The 16,588-nt window shown below is 43.6% G+C and overlaps 2 protein-coding genes across 9 annotated transcripts in view; both read right to left on the bottom strand.

The window, feature by feature from the left end:
• Nucleotides 1-8,405, bottom strand: part of ydjc (YdjC chitooligosaccharide deacetylase homolog) — a 32,323-nt gene extending 23,918 nt beyond the window's left edge. For 2 of the 7 annotated variants that reach the window (XM_085424293.1, XM_085424291.1), the window contains exons 1-2: nucleotides 8,256-8,329; nucleotides 3,084-3,161 (exon numbers count right to left, since the gene is read on the bottom strand). Coding sequence is in view for 3 of the 7 variants with exons in the window: in XM_085424288.1 (XP_085280414.1) it covers nucleotides 8,256-8,342 (87 nt within the window). In the remaining 4 variants the exon portion in view is untranslated. Of the gene's footprint in view, nucleotides 1-3,083; nucleotides 3,162-7,446; nucleotides 7,770-8,255 lie in introns of those variants that run through there. The other 5 variants (XM_085424290.1, XM_085424292.1, XM_085424288.1 and 2 more) reach the window with 5 other exon arrangements.
• Nucleotides 8,406-10,725: 2,320 nt separating this feature from the next.
• The window catches only part of ak6 (adenylate kinase 6), a 7,115-nt gene continuing 1,252 nt past the window's right edge, over nucleotides 10,726-16,588 (bottom strand). For both annotated transcript variants that reach the window (XM_085424296.1, XM_085424295.1), the window contains exons 3-6: nucleotides 15,641-15,733; nucleotides 15,078-15,136; nucleotides 14,192-14,337; nucleotides 10,726-11,592 (exon numbers count right to left, since the gene is read on the bottom strand). In XM_085424296.1, the coding sequence (XP_085280422.1) occupies nucleotides 11,403-11,592; nucleotides 14,192-14,337; nucleotides 15,078-15,136; nucleotides 15,641-15,733 (488 nt within the window). In that variant the 3' untranslated portion in view covers nucleotides 10,726-11,402. The remainder of the gene's footprint in view (nucleotides 11,593-14,191; nucleotides 14,338-15,077; nucleotides 15,137-15,640; nucleotides 15,734-16,588) is intronic.

The raw sequence follows: 16,588 nt of genomic DNA, 5'->3' as shown, positions 1-16,588 counted from the left end.
TTAGTCGAACCTTGAATACAAGAGGAATAATGCGGTTTTTGTCCTGGTCGCAGAACACTGGACCAGCTCTTCACCCTCTCGTGGATACTTGAGGGTGCGTGGGAATTTGCCCAACCAGTCTACATGTGTTTTGGGCGACCGTGGCTCAGGGGGTTGGGAATCGCATCTGTAACCGGAAGGTCGCCGGTTCGATCCCTGGGCTCTCTGTCCTGGTCGTTGTGTCCCTGGGCAAGACACTTTACCCTACTTGCCTACTGGTCTTGGCCAGAGGGGCCGATGGTGCGATATGGCAGCCTCGCTTCTGTCAGTCTGCCCCAGGGCAGCTGTGGCTACAACTGTAGCTGCCTCCACCAGTGTATGAATGTGAGAGTGAATGAATAGTGGCATTGTAAAGCGCTTTGGGGGTGCCTTGAAAAGCGCTATATAAATCCAATCCATTATTATTATTATTATGGCCCTGGAACTTACTGATTCTTTACATTGATGCCATGGTTATTTTTCTTTCTTGTACTGAGACAGTGATTGTAATTCTCTGACACTGGGCCTTTGTTAGGACAGTGAAAAAAATCAGGGCTTAGCCCAGCCCTGAAATCTTTTTTTTTTTTTTCCCCAAAAAAAGCAACTTTTTAAAAGTTTTTACTATATTTTTGTCATGGTCCCGGTCGGTGAGCCAGTGTTTTGAGTTTTGTACTTCTACGTTTTATTTTATCATGGATTATGACTAGGGCTGAACGATATATCGCATTTGCGATAATATCGCGACATGATCAAGTGCAATTTTCTAACCGCAAAGGCTGCGATTATACTCTGGACATGTCCAAATTCATGGGCTGCATCCTCCTGAGGCCGCATTTGTAGACCGATTACGTCACAGCGACGCGCCGAAGGCTGTCCAAATTCGTAGACTCCTCCGAATGTAGCCGACAAATGCGTCCTCCTTTTCCCCGAATTTGAAGGATGGGTCGGGTGTGTCCTTCGTGGCCTACCATATCCCAGAATTCATAGCGCGGCCCAGCCAAACTCCAGTTTCCAGCAATGGCGGCCGCTACTAAGTTTTAAAATTACTCATACTAATCTTTCTGGGTCACAAAATAAACTTTTAACATATTTTCAGGCGAGAAAGTAGCTGTGTAAACATCAAATATCTGCTCGGTTTATCAAGATATCCCATATTTGCAAAAGTGCTTCGACGTTTTCAGAGGCGTCTGCTACCCACCAGCTCGACAGCTAGCCGGGAGCTCGAGGGTCACTGATGCGGCCGAGAACGGCACAACTCCCGGCACATCATTTTCAGATCACCGCGGAGTTTCGCTGCTCGGGTTAAACGTAATATATAAGTCACTTAGACAACCTAAAAATGTTATTGTTGGGCTTTTTTCAGTGTTTTGTTTGTTCGTGAGTAAATCGGTTTGGCTGAGATTAAAGTTATTAGATTAGATAAAATAAAACTTTATTAATCCCCCGGGTGGGTTCCTCCTTGGTTTTCACACAGCTGACTAAACGTCAAACAGAAAACTTATTAAACAGAAGTATGAGACAGTCGAGAATTTACACCAGTGTCTGGTTATATTTTAGATAGCAAGAAGCAGACGGCCGAGTTTATTAAACTCCACCGAGACAGCGGTGACGCTAATCAGAACTAGACCGTCCAATTTCACGCCTTTAAACTTTAAAGGCGTGTTTGTGTGTGTGTTTATACAATTGCTATTATGTTTGCACTTTATGTGTAATGTTACTGACTGCAGAGATCAGTAAGATGTGTGTATTTTTTATTTATTAGTTTTATTTATTTAATATTATTTTTTAATTGAATGACTGTCTAGTAGTTCACAGATGTCGAAAAACTGAGTGTGGTAAAGCCACTGATTTTGTTTATGTATATTTCTGCAATCTGCACATTGTACTGACTTTCATTTTAATGTTTACACCAGGGTTCCTTGTCAGCACTTTATGCTCAGATGTTTGTAAGCTAAAAATAAACTATTGTGTATGTTCAAATATACTGTTGTGATTGAAGAAGTTAAATAAAAATGTCAGTCATCAATTCATGCATCACCTCATGTCATCATAACAGAGGTCTGTCTTCCAGGAAAGAACAGTTTAAAATTAATGTAATATAGTATTGGCCATACTATAAGATGTATTGCTTGTCTTTGTTTAATAATACAGAAGACAAAGACCTTAAAAAATAATCGCATATCGCATCGCAATCGCAATATTGGGGCAAAAAATCGCAATTAGATTATTTTCCATAATCGTTCAGCCCTAATTATGACTGCTTGTGCTTTGGTTTCTGCCCTAAGTATTTCTAGCTCCTTAGTTCTGTAGTACTTCCTGAGTTCTAATTCTTAGGTTTTGTTATTTGGCTTCCCGGTGTTAACTCTGTCCCACACTTCAGGTCTCTGTGTTCTGTCTCCCCAGTCTCTACTAAGTTTACGTGTCTAGAGTTCAGCCGGTGTGTTTCCTGTTTTACTTTGAAGGTCCGTGTCTCATGTCAGTGTTTCTAGTTTTGCTTCCCTTTGGTCTCGTCGTGTCTGATTTCTTCCAGCTGTGCTCTCCTCCTGTGTCTTATTCCCCTCGTTATGCCCCAGTGTATTTAAGCCCTGTGTTTCTCTGTGTCAGTGTCGCGTCCTCCCTCATGCTGTGTGATCCCTGGTGTGGAGTTTTAGGTTTTGGTTTCCCAGTCTAGTTTAGTTCTGTTATTAAAGCAGCGTTTTTCTGAGTTCATTCCTGTGTGTTGCGCGTCCTGCATTTTGGGTCCTCTTCCTGCCTGACCACAGCCGAATCGGGACAATTTTACAGTTAAATAAATATTTAAAAATTCACACACAGAGTGCTACCTAAAGGCTGAAGTAAGATGTGTGTAGCTGCCTGTCACAGAATGATACTACGATTAACTATCAGTGCAGTAAGAGTTCTTCAGCTTTGTTACTATTTTTTATTTTAAGCAGCAGCGTAAAGCTCGATGAAGTAGTTACATGCATATTTAAGCTTTACCAGCTCTGGTCTCAACGTATCTGCTTCTATTCTGCCAAAATGGCCATTTTAAACTGTTACCTGTGTTTGGTCTTTTGGGTACTCACCTCTTCCTCACCTTCACCTGGCGTCTCATCAATCTGCTGCACTCTTAATTTCCTCTACTCTCCTCCCTCGCTCCTGTCCTGGTTGTTACAAATAATGCAATCAGGATGTATCAAACAAACTATGTTGCAAATGTTTTGATGTGACGATTAGTATTACTACATTATTACATACTTTATATTTTAAACACAGATTTTAGCATATATTTAACATATCAGATTGAATTAAAAGCAAAAACCTAATGTTTCTGTTTCATAAGACCAAGTCACTAATGAATACCGACTACAGGCTAATATTTATTATACACTACCAGTCAAAGTGTGGACACAGCTTCTGATTTAATGGGTTTTCTTTATTTTCACGACTGTTTACATTGTAGATTCTCACCAAAGGCCTCAAAACTGAATGAATGAACACATGTGGAATTATGTAGTAAACATAAAAGTGTGAAATATCTCAAAACATGTTTGATATTTTAGATTCTTCTAAACATCCACCCTTTGCTTTGATTCCTGCTTTGCTCACTCTTGGCTCTCTCTCTGAGCTTCATGAGGTCGTCACCTGAAATGGTTTCCAACAGTCTTGAAGGAGTTCACAGAGACGCTGAGCACTTGTTGGTCCTTTTGCCTTCACTCTGAGCTCCATCTCATCACAAACCATCTCCATTGGGTTTAGGTCAGGTGACTGTGGAGGCCAGATCACCTGGTCAGCACTCCATCACTCTCCTTCTTGGTCAGATAGCTCTTACACAGCCTGGAGGTGTGTTTGGACTCATTGTCCTGTCAAAAATAAAATAAATGATGGTCCAACTAAATGCAAACCAGATGGGATTTCAAATACGGCTGTCAGCTGTGTCCCATCATGACTTCTGCACAACACAACTGATGGTCCCAACCTCATTAAGAAAGCAAGAAATCCCACCAATGACCCCTGACAGGCTCACCTGTGAGGTGAAACCATTTCAGGTGACGACATCATGGAGCTCACTGAGAGAAGGCCGAGGGTTTGCAGCGCTGTCAACAAAGCAAAGGGTGTCTACTTTCAGGAATCTTAAATATAAGACTTATTTTTGATTTTTCTTTGATACGTAATTCCATATATCTGGCTTCATATACTTGATGTCTTCAGTTTGTGTCTACGATGTTGAAAGTAGTAAAAATAAAGAAAAACCATTAAATGAGTAGGTGTGTCCAAACTTTTGACTGGTAGGTACATCAGCCAGCATTTCATTCCCATTTAATCCCACTGGATTCTGTGGCCTTTCCATCTAATGACATCTGTCTTTCCAGCAACATCACGTCCTATTTAGGTAACACGTTTTTTTTCATGTAATTCTGCATTCAGTATTCAGATTTAATGATTAGACTGTATTGTGTCTTCAAATGGTAAACGGACTGAAAGAGGAAAAGCAGAGCTATAGTCAAGGTCGGCGTGGGTCAGTGGGGCTTTAGGCACAGCTGCACATGTTCATACATTTTGGTTGCTGTACTTCAGCATCTACAAAAAAATGAGTGAGCATATAGGCAGAGATGTTTTTTTTAATTGGCATGCAATTTTAAATCCAACGTTTCTATCGGCTCTATAAACACAGCAAACACACAAACTGTTTGTGTGCAGTTTTATACACAGTGTGCTGCAGCGAAAGGTCCAGCTGCTGAATCTGGCTGGGAGAAAAAAGAAAGAGCCAACTTCACTCAGAGATGGAGGAAGATAAGAAAGCCAGGACAGGAAGAAGAGAGCTTAGATTTAAAGGCAACGACTGTCCAGTCGTTTTGATAAACTGGAAATTGAAAGCTTACATGTAAACACTTGTGTTTTTAAATCAGCTACTGGATGTGTACATGTGACATTATGTTTTTCATATTGTGAAACATGCTGCAAAACAAACAGACACAGCTCGCTAACTTTGTGTTATTGAAAGTGTGCATGAAAACGCTGCACTACAGGTCAGTGCAGGATAAACACATAACGTGATGGATTTAAAGTACAGACCAGTGACTAGTGCACAGTGGCTGTGGTGCTCATGGTCAGTTTCTTTCTCAGGATATGCCAAACTGTAGATTTAGCCCTGTTGTGTTACTTTCTCAGATGGTTTTTGGTCTGTTCTCCTGTTTCGCAGCTTGTTTCACCTGCATGGAGAGCTCCTTTGACAGCATGCAAGCACAACACCTCAGATCAACTCCAGGCCTTTTATCTGCTTACATGATAATGACATAAAGAACGAATTGCCCACACCTGCCAATGTCAAATGTCCAATTACTTTTGGTCCCTTTAAAAAGAGGGTGGCACATGTTAAGGAGCTAAAATTCCCACTGTTCCCAAGGCCACTGTTCACCGGTTGTCCTAGTTTCGATTATGCATATGAACTGTTTATAGTGTTGGGGAAATCTGCAGTCAGCACATCTGCAAGCACAGTCCCTGGTTGGACGTTCTTAAAGGGATACAGCAAAGATCAATCCAATGAGTCTGCATGCGCGCGCGCACACACACACACACACACACACACACAGGAGATAATGGAGATGCATATTAGAAATGGCATGTTATCCAGCCACAGCACAGCAGGCTGATTTACACCAGTGTCCACAGCCCTGTTTTTGTTCCACCTCCAGGATCTGTTATGATTTGTATGCAGATGGTCAACGGTTCCATTTCTGAGGGCCTTCAAATGAAAACGCTGACTGACCAAATAATGTGTTGTACTTTGGTAGTCTGCAGGCTCCATGATCCTCTGGTCCCAGCTCCTGTACGATATTCAAACTCATCCACTTTTTGGATTTCTCTCTGATCTATCACAATGGTTCAAGTTCATCAAATTTTATTCGCCACATGCAGTAAACTGCAGTGAAATGAACCCGCCCCCCGACCTTAAAAGTTATTCCAGACTTTACACCGGATTGTAAAACACCCTGAGAGCGTTTTGTTACAGTTCAGAGTCAAAGAGTGATCGCTGAACCACCGAGACACTCCCACCACCTCTGTTCAGCTCTGCTGCCTGTCGTGGAGTCTTTGCAGATACATATGTAATAGCATCATCTGCATACATCTGACACTGGACACCTTTACAACTGTCCATAAGTCACTGATGTAGAAACAGAAAAGCAGCAGTCCTAAAACGGACCCCTGTGGAACTCCCACACAATTTTGAAAGCTTGATTTCATTACATGAACTCTTCTCTATTTGCAGATATGAGCTGGGACATTTTGGACTAAAGTCTTATTATTACAGGTAAGTATTCAGAATAGCCCACCCTGCACAGGTATCAGTCTGTCACCTTCATCTGCCACAGGCTGTCAAAGCTACAGCACTGCAATGTCTAACTAAGATTTGTTTCGTATGATTGAGTTGTTGATTTCTCTTATGCTATAACTTCAAAAAACTCAAATATGTCATAGTAACAAACCCATGGCAGACCCGACCACACTAACCATTCTAAACACGCTTTTATTCCGGTTGTCGTTCTTTTACACGCAGCTGCAGCTTTTCAGCTGAACACACACCAACAACAACTCAGTCAGGACCCAGTACGGATCTAATGCAGCTGCGGTGTGTCGGCCTCCCTGCAGCGGTGCTGTCAAACATCATTCCCACACACTGGGTGACACAGATATTATGTCAATATGCAGAATCTCTGGGTCACGACTACTGTAAGCCACCTTTCTGATGAAGATGATTAGTCACAAAATCATCTGAAATAGCTGATTCATTTGTGATCAGTCTCATTCACTCAGTCTGAGAGGATGCAGCGTTACAGTAATCCATGTGAGCGACCCAGTTCATCACCAGCCTGTGGAAGTCATTCAAAGCGACTTTGTGGAGTTCTCCTGATGAACGTATCGTAACGTCTGGAGCGGTCTATGCACTACACCTACTACTTTTTTTTTTTTTTTACTGTGTTCATGACAGTGTTGTGGAAGCTGCTAAAGTGCTGCCCGACTCAGAGCCTGCATCACTGTATCAGAGCACAGCAGGTTTGGTTTCCTGTTGTTGGACTTTGTTACAATAAACTGCAATTACAGAAATGACAGCACCAGGACAGTGGAATATGAACATCTTAGAGCTTAACATCAGTGTAAATAATATAATTCATATATTTAAAAGTACATGTTGCCTTTCGTATTTTGTAATGATTTAATATTTCCTGACTATAGACAGCGCAGTGTGTTACTGATGGAGGCAAGAAAGTACTTCAGCCAGTACTGGAGTATTTTAACACAAGGATCTGTACTTTTACTTCAGTAAATGATGTCTGTACTTTTCCCTCGTGTGTTTTATTGGGACGCTTCCCCCTGTAACCATGGTTTCCCCCCTCCCTGTGCACATACTCCGATAAAGGAACGACACACGGTGCTGAGTTCACCGACCTGAGTTCGTGTCCCAGCAGCAGCTCGTTGTCCTCTCACGGGGCTGTTACGCTCATGGTGCAAATGTTTCAGCTAGCCGAGTTATCCGCCGGCAGACTGCAGCACAGCTGCTACAGTCACACAGGTAGGTGAATGACGTTTGTCGGACACGGACCAATCAACACGGGCGCTGACGTTAGTGGGACCCGCCGCGTGGATGCTCAGCTGTGACTGGTTCATACTATTAAGGTAGGTCGGTCACAAAAATCCGTTTCAAATGTGATTCGCCCGATAAACGTTTATCTTACGCTAATCCAAAAACACGCCGCAGGCTAACGACGCTGACGTCAGCGCTGCCGGAAATGACGGAAAATTACCGTCCAGGCCAATCAAATATTTGCGGTGGGGGAGGGATTTGCGTTTCCGACGTAGCTATGACGTAAGCGTTAATCCCCGGTCTCTGTTCGAAGGGAAACGTTTAAGTGGGCGGGCACATTTGCGTGACCATAAATTTTACGGTAGGAGTGAATCATCACACAGCAGCCTTTAACCTGCTGCACCGGCAGGACGAATAAATCACCCGTGACTAAGACGAGCTTCACCGTGGATCACCGTGGGAGAGCTCCAGTCACTGCCGGGTGTCTGTTACGGTCAGGAACAGGACGGGACACTCAGCTGTCTCCCGTCCAGCCAAGCATACCAACACCACACATCTAAGACGTCCCCGTGTTGCGGGATAAACGGCTCCTCTGTTTGCTAGTGTCACCGCCCAGTGTACACAACACGAGAACACACAATCCTATTATATGACAATACAAAATGAATCTTACCCATTGTGCTACACACGGGCGTTCATGGAAGTCCGAAAGCCCCACGCACGGCGCAACGACACTGTACTTCCGACTAGTAAGCCGCATACATGAGACCGGGTTGACTTTACTGAAAATACGTCGCCCCCTGCTGGAGAAACCGGAGATACACGTGGAAGTGGGAAAAACTCAGTGCGTTAAAACATTATCCTCCGATGTAAACAAACGCAAAAATGTAAACACGTCATAAAAACAGGATTTCCTATTAATCCTGTGAGAACTATTACATTGAATACACAGTTTTAAACAGGCCTACATTAACAGTGGGGACACTCCAGGCTGTGATACAAGTCTTCACATGATGCTAAAAGGTTTGACAATCTGAATGTTACAAAGGCAACAGCAAAAATGGAGATGGGTCTCTAAACGACGTCACCTAGAAATGTTCAGTCACACCAGTGCAACTGCACATTATCCTTCCAGTGTTTAGCAGGTGAAACCTTACAAGGAGCAGAACACTACCCAAAGGAAGCATTGCAGTACCATCTTCACTGCCTTGCTTTTTCCCCACATGTCCCGATTCTGTCGCCACTCCAGGTAAACTTATCCAAGCAGCCATTCATATCACACCACGCTGACATGGCCACTGTAGTTTATTTGGGTGGTGGACAGGGATCGGCACTTTGCCCCTATACAACCCAGCATAGCTTTCAGCTGTATGTGCTCCAGTAGCTGTTCTGTGGGATCAGGGCCCTATTTCAGGAAGCCGGTTTAGTGCAAACTCTGAGTAAGTATACCCTGAGTTAACGAAAACTCTGGGTTTTCGGTTTCACAAAGCGAGTTTAGATTAATTCTGAGTTACTATGACAACACACTCCGTGAAGCTAACCTGCCCCCTAGCAGGTTTACTTCAACTAACCCTGACCTTCTCCGCCTCTTTGTCAGAAACCTGACTGTAGGAAGTGTCAGACATGGCGTGCTCCTTCCTTGAAGAGCCAGTAGATGTTGAAGCCCAAATTCTCCACAGAGCTCTCCGCCGGGAGAGAGTGATCAGAGCGCGTTTGGACATTTTATCATTTCCTGATGATTTCCTGTGTGAACGTTACCGTTTTCCAGCACAATCTATAATTTATTTGAATAACATCCTCAGACCTAATATTGCTCATGTGACACATCGTGGACATCCTCTCAGTTCTGTACATATTATTTGTATCGCACTTCGGTTTTTTGCAAACGGGAGCTTTCTGTATAATATTGGTGACGCTGAGCACGTTTCCAAGGCTACCGTCTGTCGGGCAGTCAGGAATACTTGAACTACTACTTAAATTTTACATTTATTCTCACGGTTCCCAGGCGTGATTGGCTGTATAGATGGCACTCACATTCCAATCATTGCTCCTTCAGTAAATGAAGGAGACTATGTGAACAGGAAGTCTTTCCACAGCATTAATGTACAGGTACATAGTTCCCTGTAGCATTTCAAACTAACAAATTATTTCATTATAGTAATGGATGCTAATTTGTGTTCTCTGCACTGTGAAGATCATATGTGATGCTGCCAACATTATCACAAATGTGGAAGCCAAGTGGCCAGGCTCTGTGAGTGGTGGTGGTGGAGGACCCCCACCTGTTTTTCAGGCCTCCGCTTTTTTTCTAGTGGCCATAACGGGTCACATTTGAGCATACAGAGTAAGCAAATATGTACTTGTAATGTGCTCAGATAATTTCAATAAGTGCTTACAGAGGGGAAATTAATGTAGCCTCTAACTGCAATTGATTTACATCGGACAAACAGACCAAGCACTATGGCTCATAATACAATTACACCTTACCTGTTTGGACTATATTTTTATATTTCATTTTTACTTGCTGCCAGGAACGTTTGGGGCCTGTTGGGTTGCACTTGCGCTCACATCACATCACAAAATAAAATATAATAAAATAACGTGTTAAATGGGTGGAAATCCCTCGATCAATGTTTAAATTAACACTCATGCATTGACTCTGTCAGCTATGTTTGCCATGCATGCTCCCTTTCTTTTGCAGCTGAGCCTGTGTTACTTTTTTTCCGCAAAATTTGCATGTTATCGGCATATGCTGCCATCAGAATTTCGGCCTCAAGCGCTGTAAGATACATTGACCGCGCCTTCTTTCCCTCCGTCTCCATGGTGACTCGCTTAATCTGTGCTCCACTAATCAGGGCTTTATGTATCCTCGTGCGCGCGCTTAACTTGGGGTTAAAGCAACTCCGCGTTGACTGAACTAATTGTTATCAGCCTTTCTGAAACCGAATATTCCGAGTTGGACAGTTCGGGGTTACTCAACCCTGAGTATCGTTTTTCACTCTGAGTTTTCTAAACCGGCTTCCTGAAATAGGGCCCAGGCCACAGAGGCCAGGCTTCTCTGGGGTGTCTATGGGCAGAGGAATCCTGGTGGGCTGGTTATCTTTCCTTGGAGAACTTCACAAAAGGTTGAGTACCTACGTCAAACGCTGCTTTCTTTGGCCTTTAATCACAGATTGAACTAACAACATGAGAACAAACTGTGTGGCTAGTAACAAAATGCCTAAAGATCCAATTACAATGGTTTATTTGCCTTGTCTGTCATAGAATTCCATCTAAATCTAGACAACACTGATTCATTCGTTCAGTTAGGTGACAATTGATTCATAGGTCATGTAGCTAAACAACATGCTTTCTGAAAACTGTACAAAGACTGGATAAAAACTGAGTGCAAAAGCAGGCACTGTCCAAAGAGACACTTTGAAAGTCTGTCCAACTATTGCTCAAGACCACATGTGTCGAACTCCAGGCCTCGAGGGCCGGTGTCCTGCAGGTTTTAGACGTGTCCTTGATCCAACACAGCTGATTCAAATTGCTAAATTACCTCCTCAACATGTCTTGTAGTTCTCCAGAAACCTGCTAATAAACTAATCATGTGATTCAGGTGTGTTGACTCAGGGTGATATCTAAAACCTGCAGGACACCGGCCCTCGAGGCCTGGAGTTCGACACCCCTGCTCAAGACCAATTACAAGAAAGTCGGGTCATTGGAAACAAAATACAAACAAATTCAAAACTTTTGCTCAATATGACAGTAAACGCAGATTCAGAAATGATACAATTCAGGTTTTAATTGTTGACTCTTGTTGACCCAGTGAGGTCACCTCCTAGTTATGGTCCTTCATCCACTGTTCAGTCCAATGCACTATCTGCTCCAGGTTGTGCTCCATGTCCTCAGGAGTGTTGCTGGGAAGTTGGTGGACAATCTCCTTACTGTAGGCCTCCATGGCTTCCTCATAGATGGTCTGGAAGATCTCACATTGCACATTGTCCTGCAGCTTTTTTCCCGTGTAGCCCCTTTCAGTCACAAAGAAGACAGGGACAACTTGGTTCAATGGTTAAAACGATGAATTATCACTCAAATACAAAGGGACAGGGAACCAGACACTGTGGCTGCAGACGAGTTCCTGGAAGTTCTCATTTTTACAGCTTTCTTACGGAAAAAAAAGACAAGTCTCACAGCACTTGCTATTTCTGGAACCTGGATGGCTCAGCCACATGTTCACAGTCATTATCCAGGAGTAGAGAATGACTGTGATGCCTATGATAGAGCTACATTTACCAGTGACAGCTCTGCTCTCGTCTGTATGCAGAAGGTGCTGAAGCTGGTTAGAGCTTGGAGCTGCAGTCAGCCATGTGTCTTAGCTCCCAGCCACAGAGGCTGAATGTGTTTGTCCAAGCAGACGGTGTCACAACTTCAGAAGCACCGTTTTAAATTCAAACTGTTAATAGCTGCCATATGCTACGTAATAATTCAATGACAAAACCAGTGTAGTACTGCAGGCTAACACTGTAGTGAAGAACTATCACATTATTTAACTATGATTAATTCATGAATCAGAAATCTCATCGTTTTCACTTCAGCAACAAATGTATTTCCCTCCAAATCAAACGCTGTCATGTTGCAGCCTCGTTTCAAAACTCTTCAAATTCCATTCGCACCTGTAAAAAAGGGCTTTGCTTTAAATTCTTCCAAATGTATTAAAAACAAAAACATGTAGCTAACAGGGCAACGATACACACAATTCACGGTTCGATATTTTTTCGATACAAAAAAGTGTTCATGCCCTTTTTTAAATTTGTCACTTATCAGAATTATAAATATATATATTTAACTCAAAAGGACAGTTTTTAAATTTAATGTTGCTGAAACAAAGTAATAAGAAAAAAAATAAATCTGACGGAGGAATCACTCATCTTTGGAAAAGAGAGTTTATTACAGAGAAATGTCTCTTTCCAAAATAAAAGCTATACTATACGCTTCTTCTGGGCTATATTCTCAGCAGCATATTAAACATATCAGGTCCCCATAAGGAGAATCCTGTGCTAACGGCTGTCTAAATGACTCGGGTAAAGTTTGTAGCATGGTGCTTGTTGTTTTGTCTGCTTCCACTTGTCTTTGCACTAGGATGATGTCGGAGTAAATGTGCAGTCATATTCGTTGTGTTCCCACTAGTGCTGTCAGCGTTAATCTGAAATGACATTAGCGCCACAACACGGCAAATCTCCGTTAACGAGCTACCGCGGATCGCCCCGTGCGTGGGGCTGGACGGCCAACACGTTAACGAGCTAACTGCGCTAACACACTAGTTCCCACCATGTCATTGAGCATTGCGTGGCACATCCAACATACTGTTTTACTTTAGTCCATGACGCGCTTACCTTCAGGGTCATACGTCACATGAAAACCAAAATAGTTCCAAACGCCAGATCTGAATGAGGTTCAATTTGCCATGTTGCAAGGAGAGTTTAACTTCTGTCTGCTAGCTTGCCCTGCGCTCAGTGAATCTGCGTTCGACTACTCCGCCTAGGCTGCACTGTCGACCCTAGGCGGAGTAGTCGAACGCAGATTCACTGAGCGCTCAACACAGACAGCATCGTCAGAAGGAAAGTTGATAAAATAAATCACAAATTTTGTATTGTTCATACATATGCGTACCGAACCGAAAGCACTGTATCGAACGGTTCAATATCGATACCAGTATCGTTGCACCCCTAGTAGATAAGTAATCACAGTCGTCCTGTTTTCACTGATCATCTGTCAGATGTTTCTGTAAGTTGGCTGAATCCACCTGTTTGAAATCCAGTTGACCGGACGTGGACACACACCTGTCTATATAAGGTCCCATAGGTAACAGTAAACGTCGGAGCACAAACCAGTCCATGGAGTGTAAGGAACTGTCTGAGACCACAGAGGACTGTATCTGCACCCAGAGCCACCAACAAATGAACCAGCGGGACTCTTCCAATCTGAGCGATTCATTCAGAAAGGGCTTAGTCAGGGAGGTGACCAAGAACCCGATGATCCCTCTGACAGAGCTCCGGTGTGGCTTTGTGGAGAGAGGATAACCTTCAATCAGCCCTGAAGTGGCCAGACAGAAGCTGCTCCTTGGTTAAAGGTACATGACAGCCCACTGGGAAGTGGCCAAGTGTCACCTGAAGGACTCAGACCACGAGAAACTGAAGTGTCTGGTCTGATGAAACAAAGACTGAACCACACAGCCAAGATAACAAAGGAGTGACTTTGGGACCATGCTGTCCTTGAGTGACCCATCTGGAGCCCAGTGAGCCCCACCGAACATCTCTGCACAGGCCTGATAAAGCTGATGGAGGTTCTGCAAAGAAATCTGGGAGAAATGTCCAGAAATAGACACACCAGGCTCGTAGCGTCGTACTCATACTGCCAAAGGTGACTCAACGTTTTGAGCAAAGGCTTATGCACATGTTAAATTTGTTTTTTTATTTTTAATAAATCTGCAAGAATTTCAGCTTGTGTTACTTTGTCATTCTGAGGTCTTATGTGAACACTGAGTGTAGTCCACTGTGGAGCAAGCCTGTAACATGACAGCGCTGTGATGACTGCTCCGTGAGCAGAAACAAACCCAGGTGTTGTTACCTGGCCTCCAGTCGAGTGTACAGCTGGGTGTTGTCTGTGCGCAGGACAAAAACGATGTCGAACCAGCGCTCGGGGAACAGGTCACAGCCGTGATAGTCCACGATCACGCCTCCTTCACTCATCTTTTCATCCAGCTCATCCACCACCTGCAGAACACCAACAAGCTCCAACACTGACACTCGATGCACTCCCTCAGTCTACCTGCACCGTTAGCAAAACGTTTGTTTTGTCTGCAAGCAGCAAAATTCTGCTAGAAATAATAAAGAGAAATTCATCAACTTAGTGGAGAGGTGGGCTCTGAGAGGGGGAACCATCAAAGTGTGCTGTGGCAAAATATCCAGACATTTATCATTTGTTCTAATAATGATATTAATAAAGCTCAGCACATTAACAGCTGTGGACAGATTCACAGGCCCTCTTTCTTCCCCTGTTTTAATGATGGAGAGAAATGTGTCTCCAAAAGGCTGCAGATGCTTACAATGTGCTGCACAGGCGTAAACTAAGATGTACACATGAACACACGCTCCGATCCATTTTACAAATGCATCCACCTGATCATTTATGCACAGTTATTACCTTCAGCTCACAAATCTGATCGTTTTCTCTTTCAAAAACCTTCCTGCTGCTGGTCTGTGGGTTGTTGTCAGACTGTGTTTGTGCTCATTGTTGGGCATTAAAAAAAAAAAGTGGTTTGGATTTTCAGGAAGGAGTCGCTCTCGTGACTCATCAAGTGATGTCACTGACTGAGTAACTGGTGGCAGGCTCTTTGAAAAAGTAGCAGGTACTGGAGAATATAAATGTTAGTTAAGTTTTAGTTAAATATAATCTCTGCCTCAGACATCGTTGTGTTTCTCTGCTCTACAGTCCAGTGTGGAAGTTCACTCACCCTGTCCTCATCCAGAATGGGGCACTGGTACTCGTCATCATATCCATCAAACAGTTGTCCTGGAGGAAAAAATGATCCATGCAGAGTTCAGATTCAGTGTGATTGAAAGCAGGGCCATCAACAGAATCACTGGCTGTAAATCACTTTGTGTAGACGAGTTAGTGAAAGTGTAATAATTGTCCTGAGAACATGATTTCTGCTTTGGGTCACAGACACCGTGTGCTGTAAGTATAAGAACATGGAAAAGATGGTGCAGACAGCTGCACCTGGTCAGAGTGGACGGGTACAAATGCCAGGATGTTGATGGCTCCAGCCTCGTGGAACACAAATCATGTGTGTGACATCAGAAGAAACAATAAGACCAGTCTGTTCCACTCATGTACCAGAGGGAATCTGTGGAGGCCACAGCAGCTGTGACAGCTGTCATCTCCACAGTCAGCCTTTGTGTCACAGCACTATTTCATTTAATCCCAAAGTTCTGAGTTTATTCTCAGAACGATCTTTGTCCTTAGCATGGTAGATGTTTCTGTCTTAATGTCCATTAGTTCCCAAAGTTCCTTTACCTTCCTGGGCCAGGTCTCCTATGTTGACATAGGTCAGCCCCGTGCGCTGGGCCAGTTCCTTTCCTAGAGTGGTTTTTCCAACTCCGGGAGTCCCTGTAGGAAGAAGAGTTAACAGCTGAATTCAAATTCAAAGTTAGTCTATATTAAAGATTTGACTTTACCCCATCTGGTGATGAGCATCCGATTGATTCTGCAGTAAAATGCTCAGTTTTGTTCTTCAACTACCCACCTGGCATTTAATAATTCAGTAGAAGTAAGAAATACAGTGATAGTGGTGCTACTGGGGGGTTTCAGCTGCTGGGAACCGTCTCTGCTGTGACTCAAGGCTATAAAGTAGTGATAGTGATGATATTTTAATCTTCTGTTGACCATACATCTAGTTTACCCATTTAACTCATAACCGACTTCAGGAGGCACAGACACTCCCCCCTCATTAAAAATGGAGAACGCCTTCAGGTTTCTGGGCACCAACATCTCAGCTGGACCCATCACCCTGGTGAAGAAGGCCCAGAAGCAGCTACACTTCCTCCGTGTCCTCAGGAAGAAGAACCTGGACCAGGAGCTGCTGCTGGCCTTCTACTGCTCCTCAGTGGAGCGCGTGCTCTCCTACTGCCTGGTGTTTGGTACTCAAGACCCACTGCTGAGAAGAGGAAGGCTGCACAGAGGATACTTAACACTGACCAAGAAAGTCACTGGCTGCCCTCTGCCACCCCCGGAGACCATCGCCAGATCCTCCTGTCTCAGGAAAACCAGGGCCATTACAGGTGAGCACCCTGCTGCGCTCTGGTTGGTGCCTCAGGTCAATCAGGTCCACACGAGCCCCCCCATTGGAGGTCCCAGGTTATCATGACATTAGTGGTTATTGTACCTTTGATTATATAACGGGTTGGTAGGTTACTCACATGCTTAAAGGTGGAACTATAGTAAAGATAAATAATAGATGCTACA

Source organism: Rhamphochromis longiceps, linkage group LG12, assembly GCF_057381845.1.
Source record: "Rhamphochromis longiceps isolate RC_006_pf linkage group LG12, R_longiceps_female_GT1.1, whole genome shotgun sequence".
In the NCBI taxonomy this organism is placed as follows: domain Eukaryota; kingdom Metazoa; phylum Chordata; class Actinopteri; order Cichliformes; family Cichlidae; genus Rhamphochromis; species Rhamphochromis longiceps.
The sequence above is the reverse complement of the archived record's forward strand: the minus strand, read 5'-3'. Positions and strand labels throughout refer to the sequence as shown.